At 46.5% G+C, this 18,865-nt stretch overlaps 1 protein-coding gene across 2 annotated transcripts in view; it reads right to left on the bottom strand.

Annotated features, from left to right (window-relative positions):
* JAKMIP2 (janus kinase and microtubule interacting protein 2) overlaps positions 1-18,865 on the bottom strand; it is a 354,418-nt gene that overhangs the window by 73,685 nt on the left and 261,868 nt on the right. For both annotated transcript variants that reach the window (XM_085618096.1, XM_085618097.1), the window contains exon 13: positions 3,183-3,245. In XM_085618096.1, coding sequence (XP_085474222.1) covers positions 3,183-3,245 — 63 coding nt within the window. The remainder of the gene's footprint in view (positions 1-3,182; positions 3,246-18,865) is intronic.

Raw genomic sequence — 18,865 nt, 5'->3', positions numbered from 1 at the left:
GCATGGAATGGCCTTCTAGCTGAATTCTTCTCATTTTGATGAACTTTCACTTTACAGTTTGGTAACTGGGACTTGAACTAAATTATGGTAGTTGCACAGGATCACAAAATATGTCCACAATTAGGAGTCTTGAACTTATGAATTCTTTACTCCAAAATCAATGTGTTTTTCACATAAATCACTTGGGCCCTTGGATGTTTACACTCTGTAGTGTTTCTGATTTTGTGTGGGATATGTGACGTTACAACATATGCCATTATCCCGCATGTAGTTGCAATGCAAAACCTTACCCCGACTTACTGTCGGGGGCGCCGGAAGTTGGAATATTTTAATTTATTATTCCACCTCCAGTGTGTGCAACAGTAGGGAAGGTGTTGGAGTTAAATTCAACACCTTCTACCCACTGCTACACACCTTTTGCATTGCAACGGCATGAGGGATAATGACATGCGTTGTACCGCTTGCGGTGTAACTGCTGTTTGCCTTTTGAGTGTAGCACTCACCCTATTGCTGCAGTTCCATTCCACGTCCAGGTGGCTGAAAACAGCAGTGTGCAAGACTTTCTCTGTTGTCTGCATCCAGTGCAGGTTTCATGAATGTGTGCATGTAAGCAGGAACAGTGCAAGGATTTTCTGTGCTCCAGGAAAATAGAAATGTGCCTGCTTCGGTTTACCCCATGCACTTATGAAAACATTTTTCAAACCTTTTTCAGCAATTGTATGCCACCCCTAAAGGACATTTTATGGCTGCTGTCTTATCTTTTTCATGGCAGCACCAGCCCTATATTTATGCAAAACCATTACCTGCAAATCTTTGCTCTGGAACAAATTAGAGGATTACTGTTTCCCAGATACAGAAGATCATATAGCATAACCTCATATAGCATAACCAATTTTTTAAATTTAAATATCATTATTGTATATGTAGTGGTACCGTATATTTTCAGTACAAGAACATGCTTACATCTTCATTCTTCATAATACAATATCCCCTACAAAATATTTATAGATTTTATCCATAACTTTTCTCCCCAGGAAATTACAACACGCGGTCGTTACAACGACCGCGTTGTAACCTCACATACCATTGCTCCTCAAGTCAGAACAACGACTTGCAGAGGGGGCAGAAGGTGTTGGATTTGAAATCCAACACCTTCCCTACTGACGCACAGACTGGAGTTGGAATTCTGAATTATACTATTCCAACATCCAGCGCCCCGCCTCCGCAAGTCGTTGTTACGACTTGCGGGGTAATGGTATGCATGGTTGCAACGTGGTCCGTGTAACGACCACATTGAAATTCCCTGCGGGGAAAAAAGGATGCGTAAAAAAGCGGTATATTCATTCTGAAGTGGTCCAGGGTTATGAAAGCCTTTAATATTGAGTCTGTCGGGAAGTTCCTCGGGATACCAGTACAACATCCTAGTAACATGCATTTGAAATCAGGCGTCACCATAGGCTGAGCAAATCCTCTGGCTGCTGGGCTAACCTATCAATTGGTAAGGTGACCCCAAAACATACCATAAACTACTATCTCTTAAAAACCTCAAGTTGCAGTCAAAGAATTGCATCTCCTTGTGAATCAGGAACAATCTGGTTGTCTCCCTGTTATGTTTAGGAACTCTCTGGATTTGTAAATCAATATCTCTGGTGCCATTGTCACAGGCCACACAGGCTTGAGACCTCAGATTCTAAACCACCATAACCAGTGCTCATGATGTTGCTTGTCATTTGGACTTTCTTGGAATCTTAAATAATCATATTTCCAGCCTGATTGGGCCAAAGTTTAACAAAGGTAACACGTGGTCTGCAATCAAATGCTCAGGATGTCTGTGTACAGGATCCCGACTAATGCTGCACTGCTACACAGTAGACACAGGAAAGGGTGTGACCAAGGGATACTGTTTCAGCACCCAGGCCTGAGGCTGTTTATTGGGCCCATAAATATCAAAATGGAGAAGGGCCTGCAATCTCAAAGGTAACTTAATGCTTCATGGCGGCATGTTTGCCAAGAAGAATTGTGGTTCTTGGGCAGATAACCTTAATTTTGTCATTGTTGTGGTAGATCACCACCAAGTCAGATGACCGGCTTCTGGAGGATCAAGACTGTGAATGTGGCATTCTCTGGTCTCCTGGGCTGGTTGAAGGGATTCATCTTGGGCAGCACTTCCAGTTAGGCAGTGAGCATAGAGCCTGGGGCCATAGCCAGAATTTCAGGCTTGCTATCAGGTTGGAAGGGACAAGAAGCTCCTGTTCTGAAGGCACCAAATGGTCCTCACAGATCCTATTCAGGTGTAGCTCTTCAACTGCCTGGACTCATGTTCAATTTTATAACCTTAGTCTATGACAGATGGATCTACAGCCAACCCCAAATCGGATCAACTACACGTTAAAACATTGGTGCCAACTAACTAGGCTGGCTCTTCCTTGCATTCTGGAGGAGTTGGGTGTACTTTCGAAAGAAACAATTCTGACATCCGGAGCAGGGGTATTGTATTGTTGGGCAGAACAAGGGCCGCTCTCCTCTCAGCATGCCTTCCAGGCTTCTGCACAGGAGACATTGGTTCCTCTGTGCAGGAGGTGCACAGATGGGAAGATCTGTGATTTCACTCCAGACAGGTATGATGCAAGAGGGATGGGGAGAGGTTTGAGCATTGTTGTTCTTGCATACTCCTCTCCACCACAAATCACACACCTGTGTAATTTTTAATACGTTCATGTGCTCTATCCATCTCATAATTTGCTACTAGGAAAAAATGTGTGACTGTGTCACCTTGTCTTAGCTTTTTAAGCAATAAGGTTTCTACCTTTTGCTTCACTGTCTTCAAACTTGCTTCTTTACCTTTTCCAGGGACAGTTTGATGGTTCACTGGACCAATTCATCTAATACTAGTCTGCGACGGAAACTGAGGAACGATATGGAAAGTGATTCCTGTATTACTAAAAGTGCTTCAAGGTAAACTCATTGTAGATTGTGCACTATAGAAACGATAAATAACAATCACTCCTTAGCCACATGGTAACCGGTCTGAATACCTGCAAGTCCACTAATGCGTTCATTCCTGCAAGTTCATAAAATGAGCACAGTTCAGTTGAGTAACACTACATCTGCTATCAGTGCCAAGACAGTGTTGTAGCAGTTAACTTAGGCTATGCAAAATACTTTTATATTTTATTGTGTACCTTTTCTAAAATTTCCTGGTTCCGCCGAATAAACAGCTGTTTTTCATCCACCCAGTGAGAGTCCTGCGAGAATAGAAAGATGTAGAGGAATGAGGTGGGGACCAAGTATGAAACTGTACACAAGAGTAATCACCCTAATTGCAGAGAGACCATTTAGAATATTGAGGAACTACGTATGCAACGCTTCCTTATACCATTATTTTACCGGGTATTTGTACAGTACAGGATTCTCCAATTATTGTGCATCATGGCTGTTATGGCAGATAGCTGTTTACAGTTGTGATTCATCCAGCAGTGGTTCTCCACTGGGGAACTTTGATCCCATTTTAGAGTATGGCGTAAATGGTTGTATGCGGCAATGGCGATGGTGTACTCTCTCAGCCAAACTGAAGGTCCACCCACCTCTTTTAGAGCTGGCTGGACCACCGGTATATTGACATTGGAGACTCCTCGATCTCCACCGCCAACATACACCTACAACAGCCCAAAAGAGTAATGGCTGACAGAGGTTTTCTCATTTGTTGCCCTCCCATATTCATAGTGGGCAGACAAATGGCAAGTTTTTATAGTCCATCCCCACCATGTAAAACCTGGCAGAAAGGGACAGTGAAAAGAGTAAAATGTTCCGCACACTATGGGAGAACATCCTGTGGCGATGGGGTCATTTTGATGGAACAGTTCGTTGAACTTTCAAAGCATATAAGGCACTGTTGTGACAGCGGTTCCAGTAAATGCAAGAGATGTCTGCTGGGCCTTCGGAAATTTCGAAATTTGGTGGACGGGTACTTCCTCCGGGCAACAGAGTATTTTACTCCATCATCCTGGCGGAGTAAATTCCTGTCTGCCACACTCTAAATTGGGCCTTTTGTTCGTAAGCCACTTTGGTGGTTTGGGTCTCTGTTGTCAACATTCTGGAGGTGAGTCTATAGGTTGTGAGTTATCCTCAATGAGGTGTTCCATGAGGAGGTGAGCCTTGAGACCTTCCCACCAAACCCAGGAGAATGCATTAGAGTCTGTCCACCTAACCTGTTTCAGCTGTGATGTGTCACTGTATGACAATAGATCTGGGCCCTCACAAATGCCCTACGTGATTGCATCTCACAGTTATTCTTGTGCAATGTTTGAGGATCTGTTTCTCATCTGTGGTGTATTGTTCTTGACCTAGGTTCTAATGGAAACTTGCTCTCTCTCTTTCTATCTGTGTCTCCTTGTCATTGAAATGAATCTGTCCCCATCTTGCAGTGTTTCTGCTCTGAGTTTAATAGTATTCAATTATTTAACTTTGTAAATCCAAGTGGGCACATAGCTAATGCACATGGTCGTAAAGTGGAAAATGATGGGGTATTAACATTAGCATGTTTGAACAAGGGAAGAAAGAGAGTTTTATATATATATTTGTAAATTGTTATGGTGTTATGTTCATAGAAAACTGTGATTCCTACCAACATTCTGGAGCTTCTAAGGCTGCAGTTCTAGGGCACCTTAAAAGTGATGGAGTTTGAACTAGCCATACCATCCACTCCTAGACCCTGGCCTGTCAGGAAATCTCACAACTTTCCTGTCGTCCAAACAGCTCCAGCCTTAGTACTGTTTTATAGCGCACTAATCTCTATCACTTATGTGTGCCTAACTCGTTTTGAAGAAGATGCTTCATCCTTTTGTTTCTTCTCCTAAACATGCACCATTCTACTCTGACTTCTCTGAAAATAGATGGTGGGACAGATACAGCCACTGACCCATGTAATGCAATTTCAAAATGTGTACCTGGTAAAATTGGTCTTTTGAGGCACCTGCACATTCATTATAAATCTAAGAAACACCAGTGCAAGCTGAGGGGCTACTACAGTGTACCTGGTTTGAATTTACAGCCAAGATGGCACACAGGCAAACAAAAAGACGGAGAGAAAGAGTGGCGGTGTCACGGGTGAGGCTGGTGGACAGATGGGCCGTGCCCAATGCAACAGATCTGATCTGACACGTCAGTGCTCGCAGCTTTCGTCATTCGGGGTAGAGTGTGGAACCCTTAAAAGAGAGGTGGAAGTAGAGATCAGTATCCCACCTCCAAAGAGAGCGTATTTTGGATCATTGCCTATAGCAGAAAGTTTTGCTTCACTTTCTCTGCTTCTACTACCATCACTTGCCGAGCATGGGCGAGACGTGTCTGGCCTAACAACTGTACCTCAGGGTGGTACGTGGTTGGCAGGAACTCTCTGTGTGTCGATTTACCTCGAACCTTGCAGCATGATGCAGCTGAGGCTCCTAGCTGATCGTGGTGACCTTGGTGACTAAGTTTTTTTTTCCCCTTTCAATTGATATCTGTCAGTCTTCCTGGAGATCACTCAGAAGCCGAGCTTAGAAGACAGGCTTAAAAAATGCATTTTAAAGTTCACAACTAAACTGCCTTTGACCCTACACCCTCAAATTTACTTTGTTCAGCGGTTCAATTTCATTGTCTTATTTGAAGGGTGGGTGCCTGCTACTTTTTAAAAAATATTTTTTTTTTATTTGGCGATAGCTCATCTATTCATAGTACAAAATTCCTAAAAAGAAAACAGAATTGACGTATTTACACTATTACAACTGATGATTAACAGCCATACATAGTTCATGAACTTAAAAGGTCTAAAATTTACAAAAATTCACATCTTTAGCAGTACAATATAATTTAACAATATTTTAAAAGCTTATCTAATCCAAGAAAATAGCAGCCTGCCACTATAGTTTAATCCGAGTCTTCCCACAAAGCCTTGAACTTCTTATAGGAGCTGGCTCTTAAAGCATACTTTCTTTCCTGCTCTTTAATTCTAATCAATTTACTAAATAGCTGTGTTGGGATGGAAAAGTCATTCGATCTCCAATTTTGAAGGATCAGAGATCGTGCAGCTAAAACCAGGATACATATCAGTTTTTTCTGTAACATAGTAGCTGTAAACCCTGTGGAGTATCCTAAGACTATTGTCTGGGTATCCAGTGGTTGAGAGACTTTCAATATATCATGACAATATCTATTAACGCTTTCTCAGAATTCACCTAGTTTCGGGCATTCACAAATAATATGAGTCCAGTTCCCCCCTTCCGTTGAATTGCATCAAAAGTAATTTGATGAAATCTGGGGATTCATTTTGTGTAGAAAATCTGGGGTGTGATATAGCAGCCACTTGGAGTAAAACTGCATCCGCTTAAAATTAGCCGCTTTCAGCAAGGTGCTGTTATACTTATTGATCTGATTCCAGTCCATACTGGAAATATGTAACCCTTCCTGGTTTACCAATTTTTTGTGCTTTTTGATATAATGTGTTTGCCCCTTGAGTCCGGAACAAAGAAACCCAAACACTTATTGACAAGCGATGCGTTTAATTTACTAGTTGCTTTACAATCTCACTAGCATCACAGATATGTGTAGGGTTCAGATTCATTAGAACACTTTTTACCCTCACGAATGACCATTGCAGAATGACTCTGCTGTGTCTAAGCATTGGTTCTATTTCAGACCAGGTCTTCCAGCCTCCCATCAAAAAATCTCCTATTTTACTGAAACCCTTATTTTTGCAATTGGACATAATTTCTGGTTCTAATAATGAATCTTGCCCAATTTGGATATCTGAGAGGATGGTTACTTCATTTATAGTAAAGATCGAATAATGTTTATATAGCTGTTTTTTCCGTTTAATGTTCCATTGAAGGGTTTTATACCTTACTTTTTTGGGAGCTATTATTAAAGGCATAAAATCTTCGATTAGATATTCCTTATGAATTAAGTCTAGAAAAAAATTATCATACCTATTAATATTTAAGACCTTCACAGTTCTATATGTAATGTGTGCAAAGTTAGCGTAATAGTACTCTTTCAAATCAGGAAGAGCTAGTCCCCCTTCTGATGCTGGTCTAAAAAGCGTATCCATTGAAAGCCTAGACGCTTTATTTGCCCATATGAATGTAGAAATAAGACCTTGAACTTCCTTATAAAACTTCCTTTGGACTGCATTGGGAATGGCTAAAAAGAGAAAATTACACAGAGGTAGTATCATCATTCGAATTATGCCTACTCGACCTATTATTGAAACTGGGAAATCTTTCCAATTTAACAGTTTTTTTCTTTATTTTATGTATAAGGGGGATATAATTTAAAACATAAAGATCATTAATGTTTTCTGTTCCGTATATCCCCAAATACCTCTTGGGTCGCATTTTAATCAAAGGAACTAAGTCCACCAATAGCGAATCAGGTGTGCAGTTGCAAAGCATAATCTCTGTTTTAGCTGTATTTATTTAATAACCGCCAACCGATTGAAATTCCTTAACCCCTTCAGTGCCCGCCCCTTTCCCCGCCCTGTGCCGGGCGTTACATTAGCGGGCGGGGTTTATGACGAGCTGATCTCGTCATGGGCACAGCGCAACCGCGGCCCATGACGAGACCAGCTCGTCATGGGCACTGAAGAGGTTTAAGAAATTAAAAATTTGCGTCTGCACTTCCCTTTCTGGTTTTAAAAAAAGGGCTATGTCGTCAGCATAAAGCTTAATATTAGTCATTCCCGGCATTGGAAATTTTGTATTACCTACAGTACGAATGGCTATAGCCAGAGGTTCTATAAAGCAGGCGAAAAGCAGAGGAAAAAGGGGGTATCCTTGTCTGGTACCCCTGACCACTCTGCAGGCCCACACCTTCTTACCATTCACTATTATTTGAGCTGTTGTCCCCTCATAAAATTTTGAAATAACTTTAACCAACTCAGGGGGAAAACCAAACTTTACTAGTGAATGAAAGAGGCTTTCTCATCACACCAAGTCAAAAGCCTTTTCGGTGTCTAAAAGCATGATCTGGGTTGGAATTTTATTTTGTATAAAATAGTCCAAAGCTTCAATTGAAAAAGTGGTGTTAAAAGAGAGTTGATGCCCTGCGACAAAGCCACACTGATCTTTATGAATTATTGACCCTATACAGTTGCTTATTCTATTGGCTATCAATTTTGCTATGATTTTATAATCTGAATTCAGCAAATTGATAGGCCTATATGAGTTTACATCCTCTTCATCTTTTTCCTTTTTTTTAAAAGCTAACGACCACTGCGGTGCGAAAGGAGGATGGTATTTCCCCACCGTGCAGAATATGATTAGCCAAAATTACGAGTTCGTTTTTCAGACTTGCGCTAAATTTTGTAAAAAATTCAATCGGGATACCATCTTCCCCGCAGGCTTTACCATTGCCCGTTGATTGAACCACCCCTTCTATTTCTTGCGCTGAAGCATCGACCATTAATTTCATACGGTGATTTGAAGTTAATTCTGGAATTTGTAATCCATTAAAAAAAAGATCTAACTTCTTGCTATCAACCTCTTGTCTATTGGAGTAAATGGATTCAAATGTCTGATAAATTCGCTCTGTTTCATACTTTCATCTGTGATGCGGCTCTTAGTGAGCTTGTTGGTCAATGCATGCACCCTATTCTGAGCTTGTTTATCCTTAATTTGCCAGGCTAGGAATCTACCTGTAAATTCACTCTCCTCGTACACTTTCGGCAGATAAGCAGAATTAGAGGCATAAACTTTGGTGTAGTAATAATCTTGCATTTCCCGGCGTACTATTTCTAAGGCCTTCTTATTCCTAGTGTTTTTATCCTTTAGATATTGCTCATTTGTAAACTTAACTTTTGCTTCAAGAAGATTTCTCTCTAGCATTTGTGCCTGCCTGGCAGCAATCAGGTTAGATTAAATGACGAAAAAAACAATTAGTTAGGGGGTCTTACGGGATTTAAAGACCTGCGCGGACAAATCCCCAAATCACTAAGACTTTAACAACACAAAAGTCCGCGGGTCTACAACAGTCTACCTGAAGCACCAAAACAACAAACCAGCATATTCAGACATAAAGAAGTCCTTCTACAAGGGACCAAGTCCCATCACACACCGAAGTGGCATGCTTCATCATCTGGGACCTCCCTTAACCACACCTGGTGTAGTTAAAGAGCTACAACACCTTTATTTACTGTAAAAAGGAGGAGCTCAAGGATGTTTTAATTGATGTAACATGGAGGGTAAAGATCCCCTGGTGAAAAAGGCTGCCTATAGTGTGGTGAAGCTAAGTGCAGTGTGTGAACTAGAAAAAGTGGTTTAAAATTGATTACCAGAGGAGCCTAGCGCGCAACCAAGATGGCCGCGTAGGTGCGAGGCTCCCGAGGACCTCCGTGACCTCCTACATAAATCCTGAAAATATCCTGTTCTAGATGAGGGGACTGTGTTGGTGAGCCCGAGCTGAGGTGTCACCCGTTTTCCGCTTCCAAATTGGACCTCGGACACCGGCGGGAGCACCGATTGAGGTTTGCGGCCTTCTCCACGCCGGCCCCCCGGATTGGAGTTGCGGGGCGATCCGGAGACAAAGTGATCAACAGCGGCGGGCAGGGCTGGGCGACTCGCGTACCCCGCACTTTCACTTTCGCTTTTGCACCCTCCTTGCTGTGTAGGCGAGGTTGGGTTGCGGGGCGGTGTGCGGTGGTGTGGCCTCGTTGGGGTGCCCTGCTGGCCCGCCGGCTGTGATCCGTCCTGCGGACCTGTGGTTGCCCCCCCCCGGAGCCCGTGAACTGGTTTGTCGGCTTTTTCCGAGGTGATTGGCACGATTTGGGGACTGAAACCATGTCCACAAAGCAAGATGGCGACCGGGCAAAGGTGAAATCGACCCGCCGTGGCGCAGCCCATCAGTCCAACAGCATGGACCGCTACACCCTCCAGAAGGGATCTCCCGAGGTGCCGCGTGGGTCCCCTGAGGGCCCGACTGATGCTCCTGCGCTGCCCGCGGATCTGACCCTGCGAGATGTCATGGGCGCTATCGCTGAGATGAAGGCCTCGGTGGACCAGCGCTTTGACACACTGGCGCAAAAGATTGACTCGGTCCACGTGGATGTTGGCCTGGTGAGGGCTGATTTATCCAAGACCAATGACCGGGTCGATTCTTTGGCCCACACCACCTCGGGCCTTGCAGCGGACGTGGCAGCCCTCCAAAAGGAGGTGCGCCGGCTTGGCCAGGCGAGCGCCCTGATGGATCGTCGACTGGAGGATTCCGAGGGTCGGGCCCGGAGGAACAATGTCCGCATTGTCGGGGTGCCGGAGGGACGTGAGGAGGCGGCGGCGGACCTGTTTGTGGAGGACCTGATTCTCACCCATCTCCAGCCCCGGGGGCTGAGTAAATTCTTTGCGGTGGAACGTGCCCACAGGGTTCCCGGAGGAAGACCTAAGGCCGGAGCCCCTCCGAGGCCTCTCATTGCCCGGATTTTCAACTTTCGGGACAGAGACGCTATCCTTCAGACTTCTAGGCAACAAGGACCGGTCAGACTTGACAATATGGACGTAAACTTCTATCCTGATTTCACCCCAGCGGTCCAGAAGCAGAGACTGAGCTTTCTCGGAGTCAAACGTCGTCTACGGGACTTGAACCTCAAGTATGCGATGCTTTTTCCAGCTAAGTTGCGGGTGGAAGTGGATGGCCGCACGCACTTTTTTGATCGTCCCGAGGCGGCCGGGGACTGGTTGGACTCCTTGCCCGGGGATCGGGGCCGGGGGGGTGGGGGGGGCGCGGTTGGAGGGGAGGGCTCGCCGGATCAGGACTGAGGGACTAATAGTAGGCCTCGCTCTGGACAACATTGTCGTCATTTTTGACTGTTCGTTAAGTCTCCCTCCTGTGGAGGTGGTACGGGGTCTCTTGGGGGCTCTCCCTCCTCCTCTGGGGGACTAGTTAGTTTAATCATTCATGGGGCGACAGGCACACTGCACTTTGGGGGGGCTGTTTGGGCTCATGCAGGGGTGCAGGGAGGGGGGAGTTCTGTTGGGATGGGTGGGTTGGGGTGGGGTGTTGTTCGTTTTTACCGCAAGGCAAACCCTTTATTGTATTGGTGTTTTTAAGGTGCTCTCGGGGGGACGAATGATGGCTTCTGTATGTGATGGGGGGTAGGGACCTGACTTTATTGTCCTGGAACGTTAACGGACTGGGGGATAGGATTAAGCGAGGTGTGGTCCTGCAGTATTTGAAACGACTTTCGCCGGATGTGGTCTTTCTGCAGGAGACACACCTTATTGGTAATTCCTATTGTGCCATGAATCGGCGTGGCTATCGCTTGGTGGCCCACTCGGGCTTCACGTCGGGCTCACGGGGGGTGGGCATCATGGTGAAGAACTCGCTCCCGTTGGAAATAGACGAGGTGCGCCATGATGAGAGGGGACGCTACACTGTCTTAGTGGGGAGAATGGAGGGTAAAGTAGTTGTCTTTGTATCAGTGTACGTCCCACCGGGGTTACAGTCTACGACTTTTGCAGACCTAGGGCGCCTCCTCCTTGACCTTCCGGGGGGGCTTCTGGTGGTTGGGGGGGACTTCAATGCGGTGGTTTCTGGGACCGTGGATCGTCACCCCCCTAGGGACCTCCCCCGGGCGCAGGCGTGGCTGTCCGGCTTCTTAGATACACTGGGATTGGTGGACTGCTGGCGCTTAAAACATCCCACGCAGCTGCAGTACACTTTCCACTCGGGTGCCCATGGTAGCCTCTCACGGCTTGATTATGTCCTTGTCCCTGCGGCCTATGTTGGGAGGGTAGGAGAGGTGCGCCATTTGGCGCGGGGTATTTCAGATCACTCCCCGCTCCTGTTGCACGTTGATGTCTTCCCGAGGGGGGAGGGCAGGGTAGCTCCAATCAATGCCTGGTACCTGCGCGACCCCACTATTCGCGCTGATTTGATTAAATCCTTGCAGCGGTATTTCGATGAGAATGTGGGGTCCGTCCCTTCGGCTATCTCCCTGTGGGAAGCCTTCAAAACAGTTCTTAGAGGGGAGGCCCTCTCCTTTATTTCCCATGCCCGGAGGCGCGAGCAGGAGGAGGTGACCCGGGTGGAGGCCGAAATCGCTGAATTGGAGGGTGATCTAGAGGGTGGGGTGACAGATGCTGCACTACATGTCCTACAACTTAAGCAGGCGGCCTACAGGGCCCTCGTCACGGAGGCGGCCAGGGGCCTCTATAGAGAGCAACAGGGGCGACTGTATGATGTGGGTGATAAGGCTGGTAAACTGCTTGCATGGTTGGATAAAAAGGAGAGAGCGAGTCGTGTGGTCCCGCTGATTGAGAGGATGGATGGTGTGCGTGTCACCGAGCCAGAAGACATTGTCTCTTGTTTCGCGGATTATTTCCGCGAGGTGTATTCCCCGGTTTCTCCCTGCTCGGAGGAGGATTCCCATGCCCTGCTTAGGGATATCGCGCTGCCTTCCCTTTCGGTGGAAGACAGGGTGTCGTTAGATGCCGCTCCTACCTCCGACGAAATTGCCCTCGCCATACGCTCGGTCGCATCCGGCAAGGCCATGGGCCCGAACGGTATCCCTGTCGAGTTGTATAAGCTGCGACCGGATGTACTGGCACCCCACCTCCGTGCGATGTTCCTGGCGGCCCACTCGCTGGGCTCCCTCCCGCCGGACCAACGTCTGGCTACAATCGTGGTGATCCACAAGGAAGGGAGACCTCGAGACCGGGTTACATCCTACCGGCCTATCTCGCTCTTGAATGCGGAGCCCAAAATCCTCGCCAAGGTGCTAGCCAACCGGCTGGTCGGCGTGGTGGGCGATTTGGTCCACCAAGACCAGTCCGGCTTTATTCCCCATCGCAATACGGCCCTTAATCTGCGGCGCTTGCACGGGGTGCTCGCGCGTGTCCCGTTTGTGCGGGAGCCGGCCATATTGGCGTCCTTAGACGCCACCATGGCGTTTGACACGCTCGAGTGGCCATACATCTGGGCTATGCTGGCGAAGTTTGGATTTGGCCCGGGGTTCATCAGCTGGGTCAAATTGTTGTATTCGGGCCCATTGGCGCAGGTGGTGGTGAATGGAAGAGTATCGGTCCCATTCGAGCTGGGACGGGGCACGCGACAGGGCTGTCCCTTGTCGCCGCTCCTGTTCGCGCTGGCCTTGGAACCCCTGGCGGAGTGGCTGCGGTGGCACCCTTCCATCCGTGGTCTCCGTTGGACCCCCGAGTATGAGGACCGCGTGTCCCTATACGCTGACGATATCCTTTTGTACCTAGCCTCCCCGCGTAAATCACTGATTGTCCTGGTTGATGTTTTGCGCTCATTCGGCCGCAACTCAGGCCTTGTCATCAACTGGGCTAAATCATGTGTGTATGTGCTTTCCGGGGAGGCTCCCGTCCTCCCGCGGGGCTGTCCGATCCAGATTGCTTCACAGGGGTTTCGGTACCTGGGGGTTTACATTACTCTGGACCCGGAGGCCCGCTACGAGCGGAATTTGCTTCCCCCCCTCCAGCGCTTGAAGGAGGACGTCGCGCGCTGGCGGCGCCTGCCGCTTTCGCCGCTCGGCCGGGCGGCATTGTTTAAGATGATGTCGTTGCCACGCTTCCTGTACGCTCTCCAGAATACTATGGATTTAGTCCCGGCGCGCTACTTCCGTGAGGTGGAGAGTCTACAGCGCCGCCTGTTCTGGGACGGGAGGCCGCGTGTTGCCCTGGCGAAGTTGACGCTCCCATGGTACGACGGGGGGATTGCCCTCCCGGATATTAAACGGTATTACTGGGCCTCCCAGCTAGCTGCAATTAATCATGGCCTTTACGGGCCCGCCTTAAACCCGGCATTTGAAATGGACAAGATGCTCCTGCCTGGTGGCGACTATAATCGAGCGCTCTACTCTGGCGCGCCCGGACCCCACCTGACGGGACCTACGCGTGTCATGGTACGCGTATGGCACGCGGCTAACGCAGCTATGGGGTGGAAGGACCGTTTGACCCGGGCATCACCGTTGTACGCGTCTGAGAGATTGGGCTCCCTGTGGACCTCGAAGGGCTTCGAGAAGTGGGACACGATCGGCATCAGTAAAGTGGGGGACCTCTGGACGAGGGGGGGATTTAAAACATTCGAGCCGCTGCAGACGGAGTTTCAGCTGCAGGGCAGTGAATACTTTCGGTACTTGCAGGTCCGTCACGCGCTGGGCTCAGTCTTCCCAGACGTCGCCTCCATCCCGGAGTCTTCCCCCCTGGAGGATAGAGTGCTGGATGGCCACGTTCCGGACAGCACGATCTCCCTTATTTACAAAAAATTGATTAATGACCGCTCGGGCTTGCTGACTGGCCTCCGCGAGGCTTGGGTTGCCGACGGGCTGGAGTTGGACGACGAAGACTGGATTTCCGCGGTGGCCTCTCCGAAGGAGGTGGCCATACCGGCTCGCCTTCGCTTCGTCCACCTTAAGATACTCCATCGGGTTTACATGACGGGGCCAAGGCTTCTGCGTATGGGCTATGCTGAGGATGGGTTGTGTAAGCGTGGGTGTGGTGCTTTGGCGACTTTTTTGCATATTTTGTGGGAATGCCCGAAGGTGGAGCGATTCTGGCGTGGTGTGCATGAGGTCCTGCGAGTGGTTACGCATGTCGCGCTGCTACCTGAAGCGAGGAGATGCCTGCTGAATGTGTGGGAACCAACTGACTACTCGGTTCCGCAGACGCGATGGGTGACTCTGGGATATATGATAGCTAAGCGTGACATTGCTCAACTGTGGGGATCCCAGAGGCCCCCGGCGGTGTCGGCCTGGAAAGAACACATGGATTGGTGCATGTTTCGAGAAAAGGTGGTGTATGTGGCGAGGGGTAAGCCTGGGGCATGGGTGAAAGTATGGGGCCCCTGGAACGCCTACCGCGGGGGTATCTGCGCGCCACCACGGCTGCCTGCGGCCTCACCAGCCCCGTCCCCTTAGTTGACTCCTTTCCCTAGCCCCGAGCACGGAGTTCCCCCAGTCCTCGATCTGTTCCCCTTCCCCTCTTTAGACTCCTGTGGATGGCTGGGGTCCCCTATTCGGGGAGCACGTGCTGTTACTTTCGATTGCGGGTTGCCTTGCGGGTGTGGTTTTTGTGTTGTTTGTATAAAATGAAACCGTATTGTGGGGTCAGAGTGATGTGGCCCACGACGCTGATACCTCCTGATTTTGCTTCTCTGCAACGCCAAGTGTTTTTGTACGTATGTCAGATGCTCCTGTCATTCTAGCGGCCGGCCGGAAGGTTGTAGGCCCATACTTGTATATTCTTGAGATTGCAATAAACGGTTTCAAAAAAAAAAAAAAAAAAAAAAAAAAAATTGATTACCAATAGAAAAATATTTTTATTCAATATCCAGTGGTATCAAAATAAAAAAGCAGGAATATTAGAGGAGACCGTGTACACAAATGTTATAGGAACACGTCCTCAAAGGTCTACATGTTTCAGCCAACCTGTGTCTAAACAAAATGACAGTGGCTTTCGTCAGGACCGTATAATAACACTACTGCAAAATTGTGGAAAACAAGTTAAGAAAGGAACGAAACAACCTACACATGTACCTGCTTATCTGAAGATATGCTGCACCGTAGGGATGTACATATATCACCAGTCATGAATCGGGGATGCGTCCTACACTCCTGGTAACAACTCAGGGCGTGAGGCAACGCTCTGTCCGTCGTTACCCCGGACCTTCTTCCCGGTTGTTTCGAGTGGTAGATTAAATGACCCCACAGATTGTGGTCTTAAAGGCCTCACACACATTCTCTAGCGAAGCGGTATTCTTGTTGATACTAAAAAATGCATCTATTTCCCCCTGAATTTGCCTACACCATTCATCATCTTCCAACTGTACTCTATTAAATGTCCATTTTAAGGTTTTTTCATCCCTGCTTATTCCTGATAGATCTAATTTTAATAGTGTATGATCCGAAAAACTATTTTGTATATAAGTACAGTTAATTTGGGACAATTCTTTAGAAATTAAAAAATAGTCGAGTCTGGCGGCTGAGTTGTATTTTGCTGAGTAGCACAAGTGCTCTCTTTTCTCTGGGTATCTTGACCACCAACAATCCAGTAGATTTAATTTAATTTTGCATTCCTTTAATATTGCCCCAACTTTTTTTGTTTCCGCATCCCTGAAGATGAATCTAATCCTGGATTCTGTAAATAATTAAAATCCCCACCTAAAAAAATTGGTCTGGGAATTAGCAACAATGCATGAAACAGATCCTGTAGGGAACCAGGATTATCTTTTATTAGGGCATAGATCGTGGCTATGGTCAGCCTAATCTTATTTACTGTGCCACTGACTAATCCCCACCTTCCCTCTTTGTCTATCTGGGAATGTTTTCGCCAAAAAGGAAAAAATGTGTTTAAAAATATGGCACTTCTCTTTGAGCTGTGCCTGACGATGATAGATAGCTGCTACCAGCCCACTTCTGAAGTATATTAAATGAAAACCTTTTATTTGCAATATAGTGTGTTTCCTGCAGAATAATAATGTCTGGGGAGTAGCCCTTTAGCCATTCTTCCACTGCCCTCGCTTTGGTTTTATTATTCAAACCATTAGCGTTAAAGGAAAGAATTCTAACCCTGTCTCTAGTTGCCTGTTGATTAGGTACCATTACCGATAAAAGTAAATATTTGGTTTCGTATGCACATGCTTATTACTAAATCTTTTCTATGCATTGTGAAGGATAATATATAAAGTGACAGTGCAATCAAAGTACATCAATATCAAACTATAAAATAACTTTCCTAAATTAATCTCCATATTTTTTCCATAGCAGAAAAAGAAAAGAGGGGGGGAGGTGAACTCTCCCACCCCCAGATTTGTACACAGTCAACAACCGACAAGCAATATAATAAAGTGTCAGTGCTGTTAATAATCTTAATTGGAGTAAGCAGCTTCGTAATTTCCCTGAAAGCGTGTTCATTATCAATATCTAAATAACTATAAATATAAAGTGACAATGTTGAATAAAGTGCGTAGTGCTTAGTGCATAATACATAATTGCATACTATAGAGAAATGTGTTTAGTCATACTATCCTTTGACTCCCTGAAGGCATAATTAACATTTGCTACAAAGCAGCCAATATTCAGTACAGCATTGGAAAGAGTTCTAACCAGAATATTGCCTTCAAGCACTGAAGATCCTTTATCGTCAAGCCTAAGGTGTAATAAAGTGCAATAAAATACAATATGATGCCTAAAGTGCTTTAAATGCATACTAAATTTAACAACACAACCCAAAAATCTCATCTAACTATAATAAATGAACAAATATCCATAATCACAATAACTTAGCTCTAAAGTGCAACTAGCGCCAAAGTGCATAATAATTACAGTACTATTCAAATCTCTCACCAGACCGTTGTAACTGTTATACAATTTCCTTCCATTCCGTCTTATAATGATCTGTATATTCTTCATTTCGTACGTATCCTTAGATTCAATTGAGCATCTCCTTTTTTTCCCCTTTGCTCCCTGACCCCCTGAACCCCCCCCCCCCCCCAGAGATGTGGTCGTCCCCTCAGGTACCGCAGCTCACATCTCTCCCTGCCTTTGGCCTATGGGGTGCCCTGTATCTGCACCCTACCCCCCCTACCCCCCCCCCCACATAACAAAGAAGACCCAGTGAGCATAGATCAAACTGAAGTCATTTCCAAGAATTCAATTCAACACCGATTCATCTCGAAGCAGTAATCTCATTCAATAACTCCTGAGCTTCCTCTACACGCGAAAGCATATGAAACTTTCCTTTAACCAGCACCCTTAATTTAGATTGTTGTGCGATGAACGCCTGAGCTCCCTGTGCCTTAAATAAATACAAAAGCTTAATAAATTATTTATGCCTGCGCGCCGCTACAACAGACATATCTGGGGAAATCCGACATTTAATACCATCGCTAATAACAAACTGTCTCTGCTGAATAGCTTTGGTTAGGACAATCTCATTGATTCTGTAATCAGCAAAATGTATTAAAATTGTGGGTGGGATGCGAAGGAACCCGATGCGCCCTAGTTAATGTCAGATCACCAGTAAAATCCGGTAGAACTCTTTGCTTAATGAGTGCTTGGACCCAGAGGAGGGTATTGGTCCCCTCGCTCCCCTCCGGTACTCCCAGAGTTCGAAGGTTAGAGCGGCGTGAATGATTCTCAAAATCTTACAATTTTTTCTCAAGGGCAATATTGTCTGATCCTCCAAATGAGCTATCCTTGACTCTGCCTCTTCCAATCTAACAGGGATACCAGAAATCGATTCTTCAATATTCTTCAGCCTGAGATGGAAAGCGGCTGTCTCGAGTGCTTGGGACTTTTTCATATCCCTGATCTCCTCCAAAATGATATTAAGTAACGTTTTAATTTCCATCTGTTGCGTGTTGGCCCCGGTAGATGAGAGTTGTGGCTTTTCTTGTGTAATAACTTGACCCAGTAATAGTTCTGGGCCCTTCTCTCTTGTTGCACAAGATATTTCCTGTAGATGCTGTAGATGCTGCAGACTTTCTTGGTGCTGTTGTGAGATGTTTTCTATATTAGAAGACTGTTCAGGTAGCGACTGCTGGTCAGATGAGACAGGTGAACTGGCCTGAGAGAGCGACCAGTTTCCCCCCTCTAAGTAAGAAGATGTTGAGGGTGCCAGAGCTAGAGCTGGGACTTGGGAGGATAGGGAAATATTTGGCCTCTCAAGGTGATTACTTACTGTCTCTACTGTCTCTTTTTCTATGGTTACTAACGGGGCAGTACTTGGATGTGATGAGCCTTGAGTATCTAACAACGGGATATTCTTGTTGACGAACAAGGGAAAATCTTTAAAAAATGTTTGTTCTGTCTTGTTAGTTCCAGGCGTGGAGTTGCTAAACTGTCCCTTTTCACCTTCATTAGGTCCATTAATTACGACAT

Source organism: Triturus cristatus, chromosome 7, assembly GCF_964204655.1.
Source record: "Triturus cristatus chromosome 7, aTriCri1.1, whole genome shotgun sequence".
NCBI classification, from domain to species: domain Eukaryota; kingdom Metazoa; phylum Chordata; class Amphibia; order Caudata; family Salamandridae; genus Triturus; species Triturus cristatus.
This window is presented reverse-complemented; position numbering and strand designations above follow the sequence as displayed.